Source organism: Barbus barbus, assembly GCF_936440315.1.
Source record: "Barbus barbus genome assembly, chromosome: 4".
Lineage (NCBI taxonomy): Eukaryota > Metazoa > Chordata > Actinopteri > Cypriniformes > Cyprinidae > Barbus > Barbus barbus.
Window position 1 is genome coordinate 16,429,275 of NC_136732.1, and position 22,688 is coordinate 16,451,962.

The 22,688-nt window shown below is 36.9% G+C and overlaps 3 protein-coding genes across 9 annotated transcripts; 1 reads left to right on the forward strand and 2 right to left on the reverse strand.

Annotated features, from left to right (window-relative positions):
- Positions 1-752: 752 nt before the first annotated feature.
- LOC306868899 (transmembrane protein 238) lies at positions 753-2,116 on the reverse strand. The gene is made up of 2 exons (XM_079415360.1): positions 1,627-2,116; positions 753-806 (listed from the first exon to the last, which is right to left on the reverse strand). The coding sequence occupies exon 1, from the start codon at positions 2,109-2,111 to the stop codon at positions 1,641-1,643; it is 471 nt and encodes a 156-aa protein (XP_079271486.1). The 5' UTR covers positions 2,112-2,116; the 3' UTR covers positions 753-806; positions 1,627-1,640.
- A 754-nt stretch (positions 2,117-2,870) lies between these two features.
- Positions 2,871-7,566, reverse strand: LOC306868695 (mpv17-like protein). The gene is made up of 4 exons (XM_079414986.1): positions 6,781-7,566; positions 6,558-6,628; positions 5,605-5,634; positions 2,871-5,152 (listed from the first exon to the last, which is right to left on the reverse strand). The coding sequence occupies exons 1-4, from the start codon at positions 7,085-7,087 to the stop codon at positions 4,967-4,969; spliced, it is 594 nt and encodes a 197-aa protein (XP_079271112.1). The 5' UTR covers positions 7,088-7,566; the 3' UTR covers positions 2,871-4,966.
- A 1,154-nt stretch (positions 7,567-8,720) lies between these two features.
- LOC306868959 (pyridoxal-dependent decarboxylase domain-containing protein 1-like) lies at positions 8,721-22,442 on the forward strand. Of its 7 annotated transcripts, none has more exons than XR_013784140.1 (24): positions 8,721-8,957; positions 9,726-9,799; positions 9,911-9,979; positions 10,160-10,234; positions 11,008-11,157; positions 11,813-12,002; positions 12,147-12,215; positions 13,134-13,212; positions 13,318-13,402; positions 13,537-13,585; positions 13,682-13,783; positions 13,915-14,040; positions 14,140-14,190; positions 15,435-15,479; positions 16,567-16,627; positions 18,031-18,101; positions 18,230-18,335; positions 18,733-18,904; positions 19,177-19,295; positions 19,387-19,508; positions 19,614-19,706; positions 19,970-20,643; positions 20,743-20,841; positions 20,974-22,084. XR_013784140.1 is itself a non-coding variant. In XM_079415452.1 (24 exons), exons 1-24 carry the CDS (start codon positions 8,937-8,939, stop codon positions 21,201-21,203), a joined length of 2,355 nt encoding a protein of 784 aa, XP_079271578.1. In that variant the 5' UTR covers positions 8,721-8,936; the 3' UTR covers positions 21,204-22,442. The 7 variants fall into 7 exon arrangements, 6 of the variants coding, with proteins under 6 accessions (XP_079271578.1, XP_079271576.1, XP_079271579.1 ...); XM_079415452.1 differs by having other exon boundaries at positions 20,547-20,643; positions 20,974-22,442; XM_079415450.1 differs by lacking the exon at positions 15,435-15,479 and adding an exon at positions 15,600-15,680 and having other exon boundaries at positions 20,547-20,643; positions 20,974-22,442.
- The last annotated feature ends 246 nt before the right edge of the window (positions 22,443-22,688 follow it).

Genomic DNA, 22,688 nt, shown 5'->3' on the forward strand with positions numbered 1-22,688 from the left:
CCTGATCTATCATGGCCTCCTAATAATCCCCATCCACTTGATTGGCTCGATCACTCCACCTGTAGCTAGTGTGTGTGAGCGCGCTGGCGCCGTTGTCCTGTGGCTGCCATCGCATCATCCAAGTGGATGCTGCACACTGGTGGTGGTTGAGGAGAGACCCCCACATGATTGTAAAGCGCTTTGGGTGTATGGCGATACACAATAAAGCGCTATATAAATGCATCATTCATTCAAAAGGCATGTATGGCCTGCTGAGAAATAAAGCTGTAAATACACCTGAAAGCTGCATATAAATATCTAGAAAACGGTTTTGAATAAAAAAGAACACTGTTGTTGCGTTAACTATCTACCCGCCTGCCACCCATCTGGTTCATTTACACCTGCTGCTTCTAAATTGGTATGAGCAAACAAAGATAAGAGGAAGCAAACCTAATAACACTTCTCAATGTCCAAAGGTTGTACAGTATGTACGAGATTCAATAAAAGCAGGACACTAGAACATGTCTGGGTTACAATCACGTTGGTCGAAACTCAGATATAAAACAGACAATTAAATGTAGGAAAATATATTATTGCATTTATTTTGTCATATAGCCATTCTTGTCAGTGCATAATCTCAAAATAGTGTATAGTACAAAGCACAAAACACAAAATCAAATCACCAAAATGTACAAAATGTAATTCAATTGTAAACATTTTCAATAGAACAACAGTCAAAAAAATTAATGTTTCAACAGGAGAGAAAAACAAACGTCTGCTTAGGCATAATAGGCAATGCCATATGGTTGAATATCCTCTTCTGTAACCTGTTAAAATAAAAAAAACAAGAAAATGTTTAAACATTTTTATCATTTAAAAGGTCTATTTCTCTCTCTAGAGCAGGGGTCTCCAACCCTGCTCCTGCAGAGCTACCATCCTGAAGATTTCAGCTCCAACCCCAATCAAACACACCTGAAGCAGCTAATCAAGGTGTTCAGAGCTACTTGATAATTACAGACAGGTGTGTTGCAGCAGGGTTGGAGCTGAAATCTGCAGGACTTTTCTCCAGGAGCAGGGTTGGAAATGCCTGCTCTAGAGTCTATTTGTTCTATATTATTTGTAGAAATATATATATATATATATATATATATATATATAGTGTTTTCATACACTTTTCATGCACAGTTTATAAATACTAAGTTTTGTGACTTTATTTTACTTAATAGTGATGTGTAAATTATGAGCTAGGCCTATATCAGGGGGTAAACAATCTTCTTATAGTACATTAGTAGGATCAATCTTCTTAAAAATGAAGATACATCTGTTATACTTTACACTGTAAGACTCCATTGTTTATATAAGCTATTGTTGGTTTCATGGTTGATGTTTAACAGAGTGATAAGCCCTTACTTGAGATACAAATACTTCCTCAAAGTCATTTGATTGACATGTTTCCTTTCTATGACCAACTTTAATATCATGCCAATTATTGAATCAAGAATAAATAGACAGTCATAAAACTTTTTTTTGTAAACTTGCTTGAAACTTTTCATCAAACATTAATTACTAAACTGGTGAAGGTGGCATTCTTATTATCTTAATTAGTGATGTAATACAGACAGTTAGACGTAATGAAATGCAATTAACCTGTCCGTGATGGTTCATATGGCCTGTGTTTCTGTTCTGAGAGGGTCTCCTCCGCTCACTGTCGCAGACACAGTGCTCATCGCAAAAGCCACCGGTGCTTGGCTGCCATCTCTCCTGTGCTTTGTTTGACCGGGCTCCGCGCCTTGACCTCGGGGCCCCCCATTTCTCCTGAGAGAGTTTCTGATTCCGCTCGAGAGGCGGCTGGAGAACCTCCTCACAACCCCTGCCAAACCTCTGCCCTTCTTCAGCAAACCCACATCGTCCTCAAGCTCCTCGGGGGCCACCTCAATATTACCCGTGTACCAGAAAACCCACCAAATCAGACTCAGGAAAATGATGATGGCTCCCGCATATATCAAGAAGTCGTAGAAAAACAAGTCTCCAAACACGCCAAGCAATAAAATGATGAGCCCAAGAGCGTCGAAAGCCACCGCGAGCCAGAACGCGCAAGAACAGCGCCCGAGAGCGCCCGGCGCTGCCTCCATCTGCACGCTGCTTTTACTGCTATGCTTGGTCTTTTAGGACCGTTGAATTGCTTTTTTTGAAAAACCAGCCGTCTAAAGGAAGAGTTTGAAAGTGTTTTTGTTTGTTTCATAGGTTAGCGGCGCGAAGGAGCTCTCTCTCCGTTACCACTTCACCTGGAAGGGAGTGGCATAGAGCGGTGGACTCCCCTAGATACTGTACACCTGAACTGAGCTGTGCTGCCCCAAGTGTTAGAGACGCAACGCTAGCATTTCAGGTGTGCTGAATATAAGTATAAGATTTTAGCTGAATATAAGCTCTCATTGCTTTAGCAGATTTATTTTATACAAAGAATGGGCAAAGTAACACTGGACTGAACGCGACATTTTGAAGTAGAAAGACTGAAAGGTACTTTCAGTAGTCTTTGAATTTACAGCGTTGAAAAATTTAGTAGACTAGTATTGGAACTTTTTTTTTTTTTTTTTTTTTTTTTTTTTTTTTTTTTTTGCATGACAGTGCTGTTTTTCCAAGATGGCAGATGTTCAGGAAAAAATAGAGTTTTGTAGTAGTAACAATGACTAGAATAAAATGTAGGCTATTTTATATATTAATAAAATTAAAACAATGTGGTAAGTTTGTATAATTGCAATTAGTTTAGTGTATGTACAGGTGCTGGTCATAAAATTAGAATATCATGAAAAAGTTTATTTATTTCAGTAATACCATTCAAAAAGTGAAACTTGTAAGTTAGATTCATTCACTACACACAGACTGATATATTTCAAATGTTTATTTCCTTTTGATGATTATAACTGACAACTAACGAAAGTCCCAAATTCAGTATCTCAGAAAATTAGAATATTGTGAAAATGTTCAATCTTGAAGACCCCTGGTGTCACACTCTAATCAGCTAATTAACTCAAAACACCTGCAAAAGCCTTTAAATGGTATCTCAGTCTAGTTCTGTAGGCTACACAATCATGGGGAAGACTGCTGACTTGACAGTTGTCCAAAAGACGACCATTGACACCTTGCACAAGGAGGGCAACACACAAAAGGTCATTGCTAAAGAGGCTGGCTGTTCACAGAGCTCTGTGTCCAAGCACATTAATAGAGAGGCGAAGGGAAGGACAAGATGTGGTAGAAAAAAGTGTACAAGCAATAAGGATAACCGCACCTTGGAGAGGATTGTGAAAAAAAAAAAACATTCAAAAATGTGTGGGAGATTCACAAAGAGTGGACTGCAGCTGGAGTCAGTGCTTCAAGAAGCACCACGCACAGACGTATGCAAGACATGGGTTTCAGCTGTCGCACTCCTTGTGTCAAGCCACTCTTGAACAAGAGACCGCGTCAGAAGCGTCTTGACTGGACTGCTGCTGAGTGGTCCAAAGTTATGTTCTCTGATGAAAGTAAATTTTAAAGAGATATATATATATGCATGCAATTTCCTTGGCTTTTAAATATTTTAATAATTTCCATAATTTTCTACAATTTACACTTTGAAAATGTATTTTGTATATTCAGAATTCTTCTTAAATAAAATGTGTTATTGAGGGAAAAAAAAAAAAATGTAATTTTTAGTTTTAGCTTTTTTTAATTTTACATCATCTTGAGGCCTCCTTGGATTTTTCTTTCTCAGCCCCCTGGTTGAGAACCACTGCACAATTAACACATTTAGAAATAATTTTCTGAAATCCTTGAGTCCAAGTTTAAAAAAAGTGGTTCTTAACCACATTCCTGGAGGACCCCCAACACTGCACATTTTGCATGTCTCCTTTGTCTGACACACCCACTTCAAGTCTGTAGGCTTGTTCGACTTGAAGTGGCACTGCACAGAATGGTCAGTGTATGACATCAAAGTACCGCGAGAGTGATAAGAGAGCAGCTCGATCCTTATGCTTTCGAATCGCTCTCGCGGTACTTTGGTTCAACTCGAACACACCTTGTGAGTCCCTACTAATGAGCAGGTGACCTGAATCAGGTGTGTTTTATACATTAAATTAAAAATAACTTGATGCAAATGGTGCGTGTCATGCAAATATTTGATCTATGGCTTTGAATGAAGCATGTTCTGATGTTTATTCTCATCATTCTTATCTAAAAATAACATGTATTTAAAAACCAAAATAAAAAGGTATTTTGACACTAATATGCAAATGTCATGACAAATGACTACAAAACCTAAGAGGTTTTTTTTTTTTCTGTCCTGCTATCAGAGGTCATTGCATGCAGTGAGCGCACACCAGACATTTTTGGCCTTCTAAGATTAGCAAGCGCGTGATCCTGCCTGATCCAACACAGACAATCAGTACCGGAAAAGCTGTTTATCTGTTACCCAGCATCACCCTCAATATCTCATAAAATCTACATTAAGCTGTCGCGTTTCACAATTCTGCGTGGTTAAACATCACCACTTACATACACTTTCATAAAAATAGCACCACAAGATCCCTTATGAATACATGTGCATGTTACGTAAACCTTGAGTGAACGAGTCTTCGTTTCTCTTTAGAAAAACAGTTACGTTTGGATAAAACACTGCACAGTATGTCCATTTTTAAATATTTCAACAAATTAATAAGGTATTTGGGTTGAATGGCAACCTAACCTGGGGCACAAATGTCACAAGGCCCCTTCAACCCACCCAGTGAAATCCATAAAGACACGATGCATTTCCCTTCATAAATTGTATCACATAAAACTATATAAAATAAAATGGGCTTGTTCAACATAAATATTAAGTACACATAAGTTAATTTAATATCATTCTTAAGATCATGAGCGACAAGATTTATAAACAGCCTCTATGCAGTACCATTATGGGACAGAACTGTCCATCCGCAAAGGCACAATGTTGTTCAAGTGTGCCACTGTGTCTCTATTTCTCCTCGTCGGTACTGCGAGGTAGACGCCGTTTTTTGGGTTCCATGACCCAAGCTAAGGCCACTGCTGCCGTGCCGTCCCCACTCTGTCTTGAGAAACATAAGAACGTGGCCCACAGGAACGCTGAACAGCCCATGAATGCTGTCCTCAGGTAGAGAGGCATCATAACAAAATTTAGAAACTGAAAGAAAATACAGGTTAAGTCAACATAAATAGCAATTAGATGTGAAAAATAAACAATGCAATTTAAGAATATTGACAAAGCAAAGGATGAAGACGTGCTTATGGCACGTTTATGGGTGTGTGTGTATGTGTATATATATATATATATATATATATATATATATATATATAAAAAAAAAAAAAGAGTTCAGATGCAAAGAGTTAAGTGCCATCTAAAATGTTCTTCTAAAGTGAGCATTTTTATAAGGCTCCTATATTTATGTTCAGTTATTTCACTTTAATTGCATAGAAAAGGACCTATACATTCTCATTAGAGTACAATTACTGAACGTAAACATAGGAGTCTGATAAAAATGCAAATTTTAGATGAAAATTTCAGATGGCACTTAGAGGCTTTTGCATCTGAACTCTTCATATATATTATGTGGTGACAGAATGTGGTTCTTATACCTGCATGAATGGCCAGTACATCAGTCCAGTCTGAAATGTAAAAATATATTTAGACTGTCAGCCATAAAAGATGTTCTCAATATCACTTTATAATAAATGTATAACGTTTATAAACATAACCTAATAAATGACAATTACATTTTATCTGTGGATTTTCTACATCATCTTGTATGCGTGTTAAATCCTTTAGACTTTGGTCTCTTTTTAAGTTGACACTTCCAAGTTGAGATTTTTTTTATATGTGCCGTCAAACAATTAATCGCAATTAATCACATCCACAATAAGTTTATTTACATAATGTGTGTGTACTGTGTATATTTATTGTGTGTATATAAATACACACACGCATGTATACATTTAAGAAAAATATAAGTTCATATTTAAAATCAATATATGAATATAAATATATACATGGAAATATTTTCTAAATACACTGCATGTGTGCATTTATATATACACACATAATAAATACACAGTATACACACATTTATGTGTATATAAATACACACACATACAGTATACATTTCGAAAATATTTCCATGTTTTGTATTAATAGAATTGATATATTATTTTAAATATATGAACTTACCATTTTTCTTAACATGCATGTGTGTGTATTTATATATACACATAATACATATACACAGTACACAATCATATATTATGTAAACAAACTTTTATTTTGGATTATCGTTTGACAGCACGTACACACACATATATGAAAGTGTATATCTTTTTTCTTTTTATCATCTTGATGTAATCTTGACGTTAGAAAATCTTGGCTCTAGAAGGACATGAAAGGTTCAGAAAGACTAGAAAGGTTAAAAACTTGAATTTTTCAATTACTGTAAATATTTGATTTAAACTTCAGCAAATTATTCTCTGTAAAGGAGGTTGTTCATGGGCTAACCGGTAAAAGATGACTTCTTTTTGGTGGTTCTTCAAGGGCCTACCTTGTATGTATTAAAAAACTTTTCTCGCCAGTCTGCAAATATGTCCTCTTTGCCCTCCAAGAAACTAACACCTGTGAAGACAATGAATGTGTGATGAGTGATTAAACACATATACACATACATATATATACACACATACATATATATATATACACACACATATATACATACATATATATATATATGAGACTGTGACTGACATTAATGCAGTAGGCTTCATCACCTGTGTAGAAGACACTGGTCGCCAAAGGTGAAGCAAAAGTTTGGTCCAGAAGCAGTTTGCGGAGAATCATACTAGCCGATCTCCCCGGGAAACGATGCTCTAAGGCTCGCAACCAGAAGTAATTGAAGTTCCCATGAAAACTCAGCGCCACGATCGCCACGTTTCTCGTGTGCCTCCAGTCCATTTGTTCTCTCTGTGCGATCATGCACTGATGCACGAAATCCCCGCCGGCGAACAAGCATCCGTACAGAGTCACATTGCTTATCCAAGGCAATACCTTTGCTCGTTTGAAAAAAGATTTTCTCATGTTCAACAAAACAGAAATCGCCTACTTCGTAACCTTTGCAAATGATGCCGATGGACAGGAAACAAAACCGCAGTGACCTGACATTGACAGACGCTAAGCTCTTAAAATATGACCTTTTGCTCTTCAAGTTCTTAAATGTTCAACTAAACTCTATTATTTCTAGTCAGCCTGGTTCGATATTTTTAAAAGGCACAATAAATTAGAGATTAATAATTTGACAGCTCATTGTGAGTCTTCAGTTTCTAAACATTAGAAGATCATTACAAAGCACTGACAAATAAAACACAGATCAATCGAGTACTTGGGTTCAGTTCATCCTCTCTGAGATTAAAAGAGACAGCAAGGCAAAATGAATTACGTTTCATTAATCCATTATCATTTAAATGAAAAGGTTCCAGCGCGCGTTCATCCAGTGATCAGCAGTTTCTCGTTACTAAATCAGGTGCTCAAATCCCACTTTAATCTGGCCGCGCGCTCCTGCGCCTTCATGGGTGGCGCGCGCTTAAATCTGATCTCTATGTAATAAAGATCGACCACATACTTAGTAAAACCAGGCACTAGCTTTTATATTCGTGCGATCAAATATAGACAATGCTTGCACAATTTGAACATAATTCATCTTTATATGCCCTATATAGCCTAGCTAATATTATGTGACATTTTTTTGTTTGGCATTGAGATGATACTATAACTTCCCAAAATAATGTTGTATTTGTCCTGTGCCTCTGGTTCTATGAATATTCATGGATTTTTGGAATGTGAGAGAATCGTTCATTTGAATTTTGAATCTTTTCAATGTGGAAAGATCAAAAATCTCCTAAACGAATCGGAGAAGTCTATTTCGAACATTTCAGACTCGTAATCAAAAGGTAAATGATGAAATATTTGAATGACAGCAATTCTACAAATAAAACTTGTTAAAATATGTTTACAACTTGTTTGTACGACAGTTTCATCAGCACACGAATCGGATTTGTTTTGGTGAATAAAAAAAAAAAAAAAACTTTTCACGACTCATGTAGGCCTAGATTATTATTTTTATTTTTGTATATGCTATTTTTAGATTTTTATTATTAATTAGGCTACTATGTTTTTATGAGTGAACATGGTCACTTTTTTTATTTAATCACAAAAAGCATGTGATTGCCACTTTTTATATTTATTTAATTTTTTATTGCAAGACAAAAAGAAAACAACATGAAACAGCACTGCATTGACATAGCTACAATAACAGGAGAAAAACAACGACAATCAATCAATCAGTAAGAAAAATATCGTCGTAAGCCTTAATAAACTTGTTATGCTTATTGTTATCAATGTGTTTAAGAGATTTAACAATAAGCGAAATCTCTGCAAGAAAGACATCAAATCTAGGTAATTGGTGCTATGAATAAAACATTTACAATGCAAAACAAAATAAAAAATTAACAACAAGATCGATAGCACGGTCAATGGGATTTTTACTTGAGATGCCACGTGATGCCGTAAAAGGGCTTTCGAACCAATTTTATTATTTTAAAATTTTTTTGCAACTACCTGCTCGAAAGAACCTTTTTACAGTCTATGGAAAGAACCGATTCGGCTCGGACTCCAGTTCACTCCGCTTATAATCATTAAAGAGAGGAGCTCGCGAGACTGTAAAGGGGGCGTATAGGCTACGTCAGCGCTGCCAGCGTGGAGCGGCATGACACCAGGAAGTAACACAATTCAATTGACTATACAAATATCGACGAGAGAGGAGATCCGAGGTGGATTCTTGTGCTTTTTGGATTTGCTTCCCTAAAATACACCGCACGCGACGACGCACGGGGGACACGCAGAGTCCCGTCGACTGGGTTTTCAACGTTGCATGGATAAGCCTCCTGTGAAGGTAATGTAGAATAGCGCATATCATTCCCTGAAGGACTCGCTCATTTGATTAAAGTGCAGGAAGCTTATTCACTGTCATCGCCATGGGGAGGATGATGCGGAGCTAAACCGGATTCATTTGTACCGAGTATTTGCTGCTAGTGCGTAGAGCTTGATACCCGCCATCAAGTGCCGGTGAAAATGAAGTGTTAATAGATGGTGGTCTGCAAACCACTTTTCATGTGCATGTTTGATCCAATTGTGTGTTTGAATCAATTGTGTTGCAAAATGAAGTGCTGTGTTTGAGCAGGATGCGCACGAGGACATGACATTCAATTTTTCCTTGTCTGGACGAGCTGGACGTACCAGATGAGTGCTAGTGTATTGAAATGAGCCTTGTCATGCGACAGGTTTTTAACACGCCCCACATCCTGAATATCAGGAATTATAAGCGTAGAGCTGATAAAGCAAGAATTAAGACAGCACTGCAGGCTTATTTTACACAAATTAGCACAGTGTTTGTCAAGTCTGCAAATGGTGTTTGTCTTATTTTGTGCTTGAATGTATAATTATCACAAAAGGACAGAGGCCTAAATGTTTCCTCGTCTCGCATAGTCGGCGAATGTGCCCTACAGGTGAAATACGATGAGTTTTCTTAAAGCCTGAGGAATCATTTTATTTGTGACAAGTAATGTGATATACAGTCATTGTCGTCAAGTTTGCGAGTTCTCCAGTGTTTCAGTGCAGTGCCCTTCAAGGATAACCATATATGTTTACTGTGTAATTGTAGATGATGGACCCAACACTTGCTGAGATGGGAAGCCATCTCTCTGATGCCATGAAGATTTTGGAAAGTGGAAAATTGTGAGACTTCACCTTCTCATTTAAAATGCCAATACCAAGCTATCTTTGTTATGTTGACAGTATGTCCATAGTTTAGTTTCACATAATATAACATTGTTTGCATGTATTCAGGGAATCTGAACAGGGCAAAGAAAGAAGAAAGTTGAGTTGGAAAGACATTCCAGGACCCTTGCAAGGAGAGTGAGTGAGACTCCAATACTGTAAATCACTGTTTACATTTACACTGTTTCTTGTCTTGCTCTGTAACTCTACCCTGGTTATTTCTAAGGCATTTTGTGGTGTTTAAAGTCAGCGCATATTAGCTATAAAACACTTGAAGGCCTTTCGTATCCTTTCCCTTTTTCCATATTTTTCTGACAGTGGACAGGATGTTGTCAGCATACTCCAGCTTGTCCAGAACCTGATGCACGGAGATGATGACAAGCAGGGCCATCGGTAGGTCACAGCATGCTCAGTTTGTCATCCTAAAGCCAATAAATGAATCCCTTGAGAATTATGAACGGGTTTATAATAATAAAAGATATTAATACTTTTATTCAACATGGTGAAGGGTGCATTACGTTAATCAAAAGTGATGGTAAAGACTTTTGTAATGTTATTAAAGATTTCTATTTGAAGCAAATGCTGTTTGTTTGAGCTTGCTATTCATCAAAGAATCCTGAAGAAAAGTATCAGTTTCCACAATTTTATTAAATATTTCTTGAGCAGCAAATCAGCATATTAGCATGATTTCTGAAGGATCATGTGACACTGAAGATGATGCTGAAAATTCAGTTTTGACATCTTAGGAATAAATTACATTTTAAAACCTATAACAATAGAAAACATTTATTTTAAATTGTAGTAATATTTCACAATATTACAGTTTTGCTCCATTTTTGAGCAAATGAATGCGCTTTCAGAGCATAAGAGACTTCTTTCAAGAAAATCTTTCAAAAAAAATCTTATAGACCCAAACTTTTGAATGGTGGTATACGTAGGATGCTTTAGTAAAATAAGGTCTGTGTTATATATTACTTGTAGAACAAAATGGAAAAGTCTCTTGAATAAAAGTCTCTTGTGTTTTACTGATTAACCAAACCTATGCTGAAATAGTTTTTAGGGTTGGTCTAAAAATTGACGTCAAGACCGAACAGCTCTGTTATATTGCACTGAGAGCATGTGTAAACCCCTCTGCGTGTGTCATAAAACTATGAACGTCTGTTTAGCAGGATGCAGTATGTCGGAGAGCAGGGACACATGGCTCTATTGGGACACAGTCTGGCTGCATATATTTCTGTCCTGGAACGAGAAAGATTGAGAAAGTTGACCACACGCATCCTGTCGGATACCACACTCTGGCTCTGCAGGCTTTTCAGGTATGCTCAAGTTTTCCCAGTGATCTCATGTGGTTTCGGGAGTTTCTCTTCTCCCTGTCATGCAAACACTTTTAAGTGATTTAAAGCTATTTATAGAGATGTCTGTTAGAGCATTAATAATAGGCTCCACCTTTGGTTCACCTCAGCAAATTTTATTGGCAGTGTCTTCACTTGAAAAGCGTAGGTGGCAAAACATTGAGCTTTTCATTAGAACAATGACAGATTTAATGCTGAATAAGAGTGGACAATCCTTTGTATCAGTCTGTTTTTTTCAGTGTGCACCTATTATCACACAGATGGGTCATTCTTTGAAATAGGTGCTTTTCCAGTTTTATAAGATGATTTTTGAAGCAAATTACTATATAGTTTAAATATAGTATTTTATTTAAGGATCCACTGTTTTTTTCAGTCTTGGCTGATACCAATAAGCAAATAATTACGTTCATATAATGTCTGATAACCAATAGATGGCCAATATTGAAATTCTATAGTATTTTGTCAATTTAAAAAAAAAAAAAAAAACATAAACTAAAACCAGTCATTTTAAATGTTGCGACATCATAATATTATAATGAACAGAATGAAAATGAAAATCCATTTTGAGATTTGCTATAGATCTCATTTAAGATATTTCAAACTTAATTATTTTTCATAGATATGAAAATGGCTCAGCATATTATCACGAAGATGACCGTGAGGGCCTGGTGAAGGTGTGTCGGTTAGCTATTAATACTCATTATGAGGACTACGCTACAGAGGGCTTTACATTGCTCAGCTCTAAACATCCTGTGATTTACCAAAGTGCTGCATGCAGACCTGGCCTGGGACAACATCTCTGCAGCCAGGTACAATGTCACCTCCACGTCACATGTTAATGCTGCAGGATATGAAATGTTTCACATTACCTCACTATATCAAACAAAGTGTGTGTTTATGTGTAGTGGATACTTCTTGCTTTGATTAGACAACTTTTTATGTTTGCTTTTCAGCTGGGACTGTCTATGTCAAGTCTTTGTATTGTGCCATGTAACACCATGTTTGGCTCCTTGCACCAAATGGTAGGAAGTTGTTTTGGTAGAGAAGTTTAAAATTTATGTTTTTTTAAAGGGATTTTTCTCGGTCTCAGCAAGGCTGCATAAATTTGACCAAAAACACAGTAAAAACAGTGATATTGGTAAATTATATTGCAAGTTAAATAAACTATTTTAATATATTTTAAAATGTAATTGATTCCTATGATTGCAAGGCTGATTTTTCTGCAGCCATTACTTTAGTCTTCAGTGTCACATGAACCTTCTGAAATCATTCTAATATACTGATTTGACTGTTTATAAGGTAAATAGTTGTATTTAGAAATTGGTTTAGCCTGACTGATCTATTTAGAATTTGTCTAGTATTAACCTTAAATATTTTATATAGCTTCTTATTAATTGTATAACTTTTGTTATTTATTGTGTTTTCACCATGGAGGTGGCCTTGCTGCTGACATGATGGCGTTAAAAAATTAAATAAATAAATAAGCTAGGTTGCTGCTCAAACAATTATCATCAAAGTTAAAAACTGCTGTATGTAATATTTTTATGAAAGCCGTGATAATTCTTTTCAGGATTCTTTGATGAATAGAAAGTTCAAAAGAACAGTATTTATTTGAAATCATTTGTAACATAAAAAATGGTCTTTTCTGTAACTTTTGATCAATTTAATGAGTCCTCGCTGAATAAAAATATTACTTTATTTAAAAAAAAATCTTACTGCCCCCCAACATTATATTAAACCAAGTAAAAAAAATAAACAAGGAATTTGCCTTAGTGCATATGCAAAACACTACAGACAGACACATGTAACACATTAAATTGAAAGACAATCGAAATGGAAATTTTTTTCTTCAGAAAAGTGCAAGTAACGAGACGGTATTGATACAATTAATAGAAAATGTGTTGAAATGGTGTGTTTTTCACTAAGTTGTCTTTTCACAGGATGTTGCATTGCTTGACAAGCTCATCAAAGATGATAGTGAATCAGGGAAGCTTCCATTGCTGTTGATAGCGAATGCTGGTCAGTTCGCTATTAGACCTTATTTATTCAAGCAGTATAGTTTTTGCAAGCATTTTTTGGTTGTCAGTTTTGTATTCAGTCATTAACATTAATTTTATCTCTCAGGAACGCCAGGTGCAGGTCACACAGACAAACTCAGTCGTCTGAAAGAGCTCTGTGTTCAGTACAATATGTGGCTCCATGTGGAGGGGTTAGTGTTAGCTGGTCCTGTTTTTGTAGTACTACTTTTAATTGATTTACTGTTATACATTTAAAAAAGCAGATTTGATGTTCATTATTAATATTCATCATAGTATAAACTGATTCTCTGTGCCATTCTTTCAGGGTGAATTTGGCAACACTTGTTCTTGGTCAGGTCTCTTCTACTGTCACGGTATGTTGTGTTTTTTTTAGTTTTGGGCACAAATATGCCCTCATTTGTTTCCTTTCGTAAAGTATGTGCTATTATTTTCTTCCTTTCTCTATCAAGGCGGCCACCAAGTGTGATAGTATGACTTTAACTCCAGGCCCGTGGTTGGGCCTGCCGGCTGTGCCTGCTGTCACCCTTTACAGACATGAGGATCCGGCCCTGGTAAATTGGACTGTTATTTTAAACACCAATCATGATTTTACAGCATGTCATATGGAAATTCAGTCCAAAGATATGACTGTACTCTGTGCAAAAACCCGATGCTAATTATCCTCCCTGCCGGTTGGGGGCAGTCTCTCACAGCAGGTCTGACCTCTAGCCAACCAGTGGAGAAGCTTCGGGCTTTGCCTCTCTGGCTGTCCCTTCAGTACCTTGGGCATGATGGGATTCTACAGAGGATTAAGCATGCCTCGCAGCTTGTGAGTATCCTGCCAACTTCATTTAGATAATCCGACGCATTGTACTTGAAACACAAGAATTACTCTGACCTTGTTGGGAATTGATCTGTTTCTCTGTAGAGTCTACAGCTGTTGGAGCATTTGAAGACACTGGCTTCAATAAAAACCTCGGTAGGTGAACTTGTCTTCATCCTTTTAACTGTATCTTGGCACAGAGTCTTTTAGTGTTACATCATAATCACCACAAAAAAGAATGTGAATCGAAAGAATTTTGAAGCTTCTGCATATCAATATTTCCTATGTCCCGAGATGGTGTTGCTTCCTTCATTTAATAAATGAATAGTTCACCCAAAAATGTCTTTACTCATCCCATGTTGTTCCAAACCATATAACTTACTTTCTTCCAAGGAACACAAACACACACACAAAATATTTTGAGGAATTTCACACTTTTCATACTTGCATATAATGAAATAAATAGGGACTGGAAAGAGATGCTCCTTAAAAGTAGCGTAAAAGTGGTCCATGTGATTCCATGTGCCAGCTTCCCTCAAATGGCACTACAAAAAATGTTTGGCAAGAGTGTTAACTAAAATAACAACTTAAAAAAAAAAAAAAAAGTAATTAACTGAAATACAATATAAATAGTAGAAATAAACTTAAAAACTTGATCATTTGAAATGTTGCCTCAGCAGTAACTGAAATAAAATATGCTTAAATTGAAATAATAACATTACTAAAACTGAAATAAATGTTAATGAAAGTTAAACAGAAATATAAAAAAAGCATGCGACACAATTACTAAAAGTAAAAAAAACTATAAAAATAAAAGCTAATTCAAAATACTAATATGTAATAGATTTGTATATAAATAATACTAAAATATCTCTGCTGTACGGCCTTTGAAGACAAAATAATAACTCAAGTTGACTACTTAGGATTGTTTTATTATTGTGCTTTATTTTTATTTTGGATTTCGACAGCCCCAGTTCCCATTCGCTTTGCATGGGGAAAGAACAGCCACAATATATTTAAAAACAAAATCACCTATTGTGTTCTACAGAAAAAAAAGAAAGGTTTGGAGTGACTTGAAGGCAGATAAATAATGACAATGACCAACTTTACCTTTTTCGGTGAACTATCCCTTTAAAAATCTCTGACATCATCAGCACCTGGCAGGCATTTCTGCCATTTACAAACAAACAGTATCACCATGTTAAAATGTGTCAGCTGAAAATATTAATGCATAATAACGCATTTGGTAGCTTAATGACACAACTCTTTGCACTTTATCTGGCAGCTTCTTTAAATTTTGTTCTTTTCTATCTGTCAGTGGCCCACTTTTTCCTGTCAATCAGAGCTTCTAGGCTAAAATCTTAAAAGCAAACACCTCTGTTCTGTGTCACCACCATTAGGATATCCTTGACAGCGAGGTGTCTCTCATCGAGGCTTTGCGCATGGTAAAGAGCAGAGTGTTCGTCATATGTATGTTGGCGGTGTGGTTTGTGACTGTCAGCACTGTGTGCAGCTCTTATACTGTATACATGGTGTGGTAGTGAGCGTGGGTGCCTTGGTTTCAGGATGTGGTGTCTCATTCCCGGGTCCCTCCCATCTCCGGGGGCTCGCTGCGGGACGTGCTGGGCTCTCTTATACTCTCTATTGTAGGTGGGACCAACCCTCTGCCTGCTTGATCCCACTCCACTCCTTCTCCCTTTCACTTGCGCTGTTTCTCCCCTGTGCCCTCCCTCACCATGTCCACCCATAAGTGCTGGTGCTCAGTTTGAAGGCTTTTATTCATGTAAAGGCCTGCCAGTGCTACAGGCATGTGCAAAAAATGTCACTTCACAGAGCTTGATGACTCGTTAGGCATCAATGCTGGACCTCGCTTTGGAGCAATAATGCAGCATCATGGGAATTAAGCAAAATTTATTAAAATGGCCCTTGTGAGAGATGGTGCAAAATTAAGCGATGATATTCCTGTGTGTAATACTAACACTTGTTTGTTCAAAATAAAGTTATTTATTTGATAGCTACAACTACATGGCTATAACAGGAACCTCATTACAACATTTATTTAATGTTTTTAAGATATTCAAAGAGGTCGAGACACTTGGTGATATTCATAAGGCTTCATTTCCTTAATTTATGTCAATGGTGGTTCGACATTTTTTTCATGAAAATGACCATTAGTCATGAAGGAAGCATTGTTTGATAATTATATTAATGGGCATTTGTCATATAATTTAACGACATAAGCTTTTCTTAGTTATAACACAGGTTCCAGCATCATATAGACATTCCAGCAGCACGAACGTATGACTTTAGGTCATGTGCCACATTGTCCAGATTAACCTGTCAAACCAGTAACTAGCAAACAAAAAGCCTCTCCATGACATTGCATTACAACATTTAAATACTAAACCAATTTCACAATAACATGGTAGTGCTCACAGCATGACATTAAGGCCTCCTGTAGTGAATGCTCATATGTGTAACAGGTGTTTTGAGACCCCGTCCCCACCCTCTGTGTCTCTCTGATGTTTGTAGGTGGAGGATGAACTGAATTCTCCTGTGGTGGTGTTCAGGTTTTCACAAGACAACAGCGCTCGTAAGTTTCCTTTTCTTGGTGGTGACAAGTGACTAAAATTAGATTATATTCCAGTTTTAAATGTGTATCTGATTACAGATAGCCTACGTGGTATTACACAAGTTTTGTATTTTAAAGAGAACCAGTTCTAAGGAGGAATAATTTGCTTTTTGGTTTTAAAGAATTTCTATATGAAATTTGAATGGTATGACAATTAGAGATTAGACCGAACACTAATTGAAATCTACATGTAACTCTAAAACACACTGCATAGTACATGCATATAGTCATGCAATGCTGATGTTGTTAACATTAACAGTTTGAGAACAAAGTATAACAGTAATAATTTGCACGGTTTGATGTGATATGAGCTAAGTGAGTGTTGCATTTAATTACCGCTGGTAGCGCAATTCATTGTAAAGCTTTTTTCCTCAGTTGGTCAAAACAAACTTGGCAGACTTGTTACTTACTCGTTCAGATGATTCCGAAGTACAGTTTCCACACCGGTGCTGTGACTGACAGCCACACACATACATAGGGTGACCAGATTTCTCATGGTGTGATACGGGACGGGTGGGCAAGGAGTGGGCAATATGACCACAATATATATAACAAGCAGCAAATTACGAACCATAAGACAAATACGATAGAGATACACATTCAAATACATTAGGTTTATTTAACATGTATACACTTATTTAACATCTTTTGTTGTTTGAATAATTTTAATGACACAGATAGGTATTCAAAAAGGCTGCTGTCCCTTTAAGACCGAATGCATTGATGTAATATACTGACAAATATCTGGTTTTGACCCATCTGTTTATGTTCACTTAAGCCATAACTGACTGTATTTATGTGAGGTACTTCACACAATGGATATTTTGAAAACTGTGTGTATTATTTGACAATTCAGGCACAAGGAGAACTGATCGCACGCTATCTGACAGAACATTACTACTACTACTCGCTCTGATCATCCAGTCTAAAAATTTGAAATATGGGACAAAACATGATTTTTTTTTTTTTTTTTTTTCAAAATAAGTCGGGACACTAAAAATAGAGCTGAAATATGGGACTGTCCTGGGAAAAACGGGATGTCTGGTCACCCTACACATACACATCAAACATTAGATTCATCTGTGCTGAGAAGCCATGCCAGTGCACGACCCACGTTTAGAAAAGAACTCCGCAGATAATTGTAATTGTAGGTTTTCAAACAGAGATGGTGACAAAGAGGCAAAACTTACGGACTGCAGCTTTGAAGTGGCAGTAAAGACATTTGTCACAAAAGATTTTGAATGCGGTTCTTTTTTTAACCTTCTATTCATCAAAGAATTCAGAAAAAATGGGTTTCTACAAAAAAATTATGCATGTATATACTAAGAGATATTGACTAAAATCCACAAAATTTTAATTTTCAGCCTCAAGTGGTGGCTCAGTAGAAGGCTATCTTGCGGGGGAAAGAGATATCCTTGATGCCCTTAACAGATGGGTAAATGCTTCTCTTACTCACAATGTATTATGAGAAATAAGTAGACTGAATTGTGAGCATTTATAATAGCGTGCCGAGATCATTTTCCTACAAATGAGTGACCTGACTGGTTTGATCTGATTTGACAGTTGGGTGAGCAGTTGGCGCAACAGGTTCCTCTAAGTGGTGTGGATGTGGTTGAACTGGAAGATGAGGGCACATGTGTTCGCTTCAGCCCCCTCATGACTGCTGCAGGTAAGACATTTAATCTGGAATGCTAACACGATGTTCAGGCCCAAGGCATACTGACTTAAGAACTGAAGGCATACATGATGAAGCTAATTATAAATTTAAGAAATCCTTGGTTATGTGCAAGCTCTAGACATTTTAATAAGCCTATATTAAATTGGTGCAAGATTTTTATTTAAATATTTTTCACAAATAAATATATATATATAGAGAGAGAGAGAGAGAATTGAGAAAAATATTTCAACAAAAATAGGGACTTGAGTGGACTATTCTCTGTCCTTAGGTCCATAGAGCGTAAAGATATAAAGGTATCATTGATTTTATGACTTGTCAGTTGTTTTGCAGTGGTGAGACCCAATTCATGTTAACATGTTTATGCTAACAGTGCTGTATATGTGTGTAGCTCTTGGCACTCAGGAGAATGATGTGGCTGCACTGGTGGAGAAGCTGGGAGAGATGATTCCAGTGCTGAGCTGCACCCTATGCTTCAGACAGGACTTCAAGGATGAGGTTCTGCAACAAGCTTCACTCTCGTACATTGAGGACCAGAGCTGGCCTGGTCTTGGAGGTGTGAGGTAAGACTCTGGGGTCAAACCTGCATCAATTTACAGCACATTTTACATTTACATTCATGCATTTGATGGACGCTTTTTTCCAAAGTGCATTTGAGGTATACATTTAGTCAGCTTTGTGCTCTTTGGAAATCGAAAACGTGACCTATTCTGCCAGCTGAGCTAAAAGGATACAGTGACCCTAATATCCTCTCTTCCTCACTCGAAGAAGGACACTTGCATTGTTGTAAATTTCCACAGTGTTAAATAGGCTCATTTTGTTTGTTTTTTAAAAGGTATGAGCCCAGAACAACAGACCTGGATGAAGACAAGAGACAACACTGGGTGGAGAAGATCAACAGTGACTTGCTTAAGAAGCTGATGGAGCTGGATACTGACCTGTACTTCTCTGATGGTAAAATCTTGACGGTCTTATGATTGATAGTTGTAGAATTGGTGTAATTCACATGAACTCGGTGACCTCAAAACTTCTGTCTTGTGTGCAGGTCCTGAGTTTTGTGAGGAGAAAAACTGCATATTCATTGGTATGGCAACAGAAGACCTGGATGTGGCAGAGTTGGTGGAAACTATAGTATCTATTGGAAGAGACATTGAGGAAAGTGGAAAGGTTTGCAATGACTTTTGTTTTGGACCGGTGTTTAATAATTGAAGCAGAAAATGAAAATCAGAGACATAAGAAGATAATAATGCATCTGTGTATGTCTGTGGATAGTTGTTTGAGAACATGATGGAGGTGGTGAGAAGAGGCATACAGGAAGCTGAGCAGCAGCTTCAGAAAGCAAATGAAGAGAAACTTATGGAGGAGGTGAGTGTATATGTTTAGGTGGACAGCGGGGTCCAAAAGTCTGAGATAACAAGATCTCATTCAAACCTGTAAAATAAACCAAAGAAACTTTATGGCATAAAACTGTTGAGAAATATTTAAAGGGGTCATGAACTGCCGTTGTTTTTTATTTTGTACAGTTTTATAAGGTACAATTATGCTATCAAGATTTTTACGTAAAAAAAAACAACATAATTTAGAAGTAATAGGCTATTTTCTTTCCTGTTCTTAACCCCCCTCATCAGAACTCTCCGTCTGAATAGGCATGGTGGATTGTAGACTTGGACGTAAACGCCCACTGCTATGATCTGCAGTAAAATGAAGTGAACAAAGGACAAAGTTCTTACTGATGCGGTCTGGATCTTCATTAAAAATAAAGTTCATTCACTCTTTCCTAACGTTGGGATCAGAAGGAAGGCGATGCAAACACTGTTTTTCCACAACATGGCACTGCAAAGTGTCTTGTTGTCTTCAGAGCATCTTTATCGTTTGGTTTCAGCATAGACCTGCGTTCGCATCTCGTTATTCTCACTAAATTACGTCCTTAAAGGATGTTTTTGTAGTACAATGACCTCTTATGTCAAAAGGTCAAGGGAATTTTGGTTTCTCAGTTCATGACCCCTTCAAGTTTCATTTTTTTCTTTCACTTGATTTATAGGTTTTAATATGTGATATTTTGCATGTGACTCATGTGGGATCATGATCAAGACAAACCAAATGCTAAAACATTCAGAAATTGAATTTCCATTTCAACAATGCTGGTTATATAATTGTAATAAATAATTTTCTGATGAAATCATTAAAATTTTTTTTACTTTTCAGGGTGTACTTCGACAGATCCCTCTGGTGGGCTCTGTGCTTAACTGGTTCTCCCCAGTTCAGGCCTCTGTCAAAGGAAAAACGTTCAACCTAGCTGAAGGTATAGATGTTTTAAAGTTTGTAATGTACACAAATATCAAATAAATATCAGTTTAATTGTAGTTTTCAGGTTTTTATAGCATCTATTTTGCCTCCATAGGTTGTCTGGACAGCACCGAGCCTGTTTATTCTATAAAAGCTCAGATGAATAAAGAAGCTTCCCTCGATTCCCCCAAGTCAGTCACCAAACGGTTTCCAGGTAACGGTAACATCTTGATCTAAGATCAGTGTGACCCTAATTACATCGTGTCCACAAAATAATGAAATCACATTTGGTCTTTCGTTGATTGTTTACAGAACTCTCAGGTTAATCAAACCATGTGATTCACAGGCCAAAAACTCTTCCGGCGGCACGGAGCGGGCTCAGACTCGGTCAGTGATACCAGCTCTGTCAGCCAGCTCGAAGAATCGTTCAGGGAAACTGCACCCGTGCAGGCCAGTGATGCGGAGGAGGCAGAGGTCCCTAAGGAGCATCATGTCCACATAGTAGAGGAAACGGCTTTGTCAGACCAGCGTGTACCAGACGGACAAGAGACAGAGTGTGTAAACACCCTTAGATAAGACCACTCCTAAAGGGATGGCCCAGAGGTTGGATTTGTCTCACGGAGGAATATACATCCGTGACCTTGATGCCTTGAGCAAACCACTCTTGAAATTAAGGGAAGAAGCAGCTTTAAATGCAAATAACAAACACTGGAATTTCATGGAAATAATGTCTGAATATAAGTCCCTTTTTCTTACATAGTCAGTTGCACATTTTTAAGGTTTGGTTAATCATATATTATAGGGTCTCCTCACAGTTCTGTATGTGCACTGCCAGTAGATCCTTCCGTAAAGGGTGACACAGCCGTTACGTTTTGGTTTTGGACGCTTATCTTTGTCATCTGTAGGCCTGTCTGACAGGTTTTTCTGATCAATTTCCACACATTATTTACACGACAAAAGGGCTATTGTGGCCTTGCCGTCATGTACATTAATGTCAAAATGTCTTGTTTGCCAAAAGCTGGTCTTGGGTTATGTACTCCCCACAGGCAGACATGTGAGCAAGAAGGTTGATGCTTGAAGACTCATGCAGCTGTTTCTAATCAAATGATAGCCTTATTGCACTTTTATGTACAGAATGTCACACTTTAATCAGAACAGCAGAATATTTATTTATTCTATAAATAATTCCCTTGGAGGGCATTAGGCTATTTAGAGAAGTAACATTTGCTATATGTCTAAAATAAATTTAAATCAAACGGATATCCATCCAGCACTTTTGGCTTTACCAATAGTGAAATGATTATTATATACTGTTCTCACTGTGAAGAATGTTTCAGAGATGTCTCTTTTGAGTAATTGTTACATTTTTGGATGTGTATGAAGGCTAAATATAATGTACTGAAATAAAGATCCTTATTTGTTGTTTACACCAATGTTAATTGTTTTAGCACATACAGAAAATAAAAAAATAAAATAATTGCTATTGGGGAAATGTAGTTTCACTTAGCATAAGAATATTGTGTGAATTATTCATGTGAAGTAAATTCACTACAGCTAGAACACATCCATCCATATTTTTTGGGGCACGGAGTGCTCTTTTCGTAACTGTGCTTCCTTACTGAATAATGTAATTGTAGATCTGCTCGTCTTTTCACAATGATTCTGTCTTAACTGGTGCAATAAATCATTGGGGTTTTTTCTTTGGGGAGCTAAGTGCTGACTTGAAGTGTGTCAAAAGTAATAATTCAGTGGTTTTTATAATTACAATTTTATTTTACAATGAGTTATGTAAATGACAATAAAGAAAATGGTACAAAAACAAAGTTAAGAGCTTGGAGTTGTTGTTTTTTATATATAGACTCTGTCCTGAACTTCTAATGGTAACTTTTACGTAATTTTAGCAGTTAAAAACGGGTGCTTTTTCACATCATTAAAAGAAAAGCCTTAAAAAACAATATTAAAAAAAGCTCCACTTACATTTTAAAACAAAATTTAAACACTTCGAATGCCTTTTTACACAATTTAGTTGCGGTGAACGGAAATAGGCTTTTTAGTCTTTTT

Excerpts from the sequence above, each read along its gene's own strand:
- LOC306868899 (XM_079415360.1), bottom strand. The coding sequence starts at position 2,111 with ATGGAGGCAGCGCCGGGCGCTCTCGGGCGCTGTTCTTGCGCGTTCTGG.
- LOC306868695 (XM_079414986.1), bottom strand. The coding sequence starts at position 7,087 with ATGAGAAAATCTTTTTTCAAACGAGCAAAGGTATTGCCTTGGATAAGC. Across the intron at positions 5,635-6,557 it reads AGTTTTTTAATACATACAAG|ACTGGACTGATGTACTGGCC; the intron begins GTAGGCCCTTGA and ends TTTACATTTCAG. Across the intron at positions 5,153-5,604 it reads TGTACTGGCCATTCATGCAG|TTTCTAAATTTTGTTATGAT; the intron begins GTATAAGAACCA and ends ATTTTCTTTCAG.
- LOC306868959 (XM_079415450.1), top strand. The coding sequence starts at position 8,937 with ATGGATAAGCCTCCTGTGAAG. Across the intron at positions 10,235-11,007 it reads GATGACAAGCAGGGCCATCG|CAGGATGCAGTATGTCGGAG; the intron begins GTAGGTCACAGC and ends ACGTCTGTTTAG. Across the intron at positions 20,644-20,742 it reads AACGTTCAACCTAGCTGAAG|GTTGTCTGGACAGCACCGAG; the intron begins GTATAGATGTTT and ends TTGCCTCCATAG.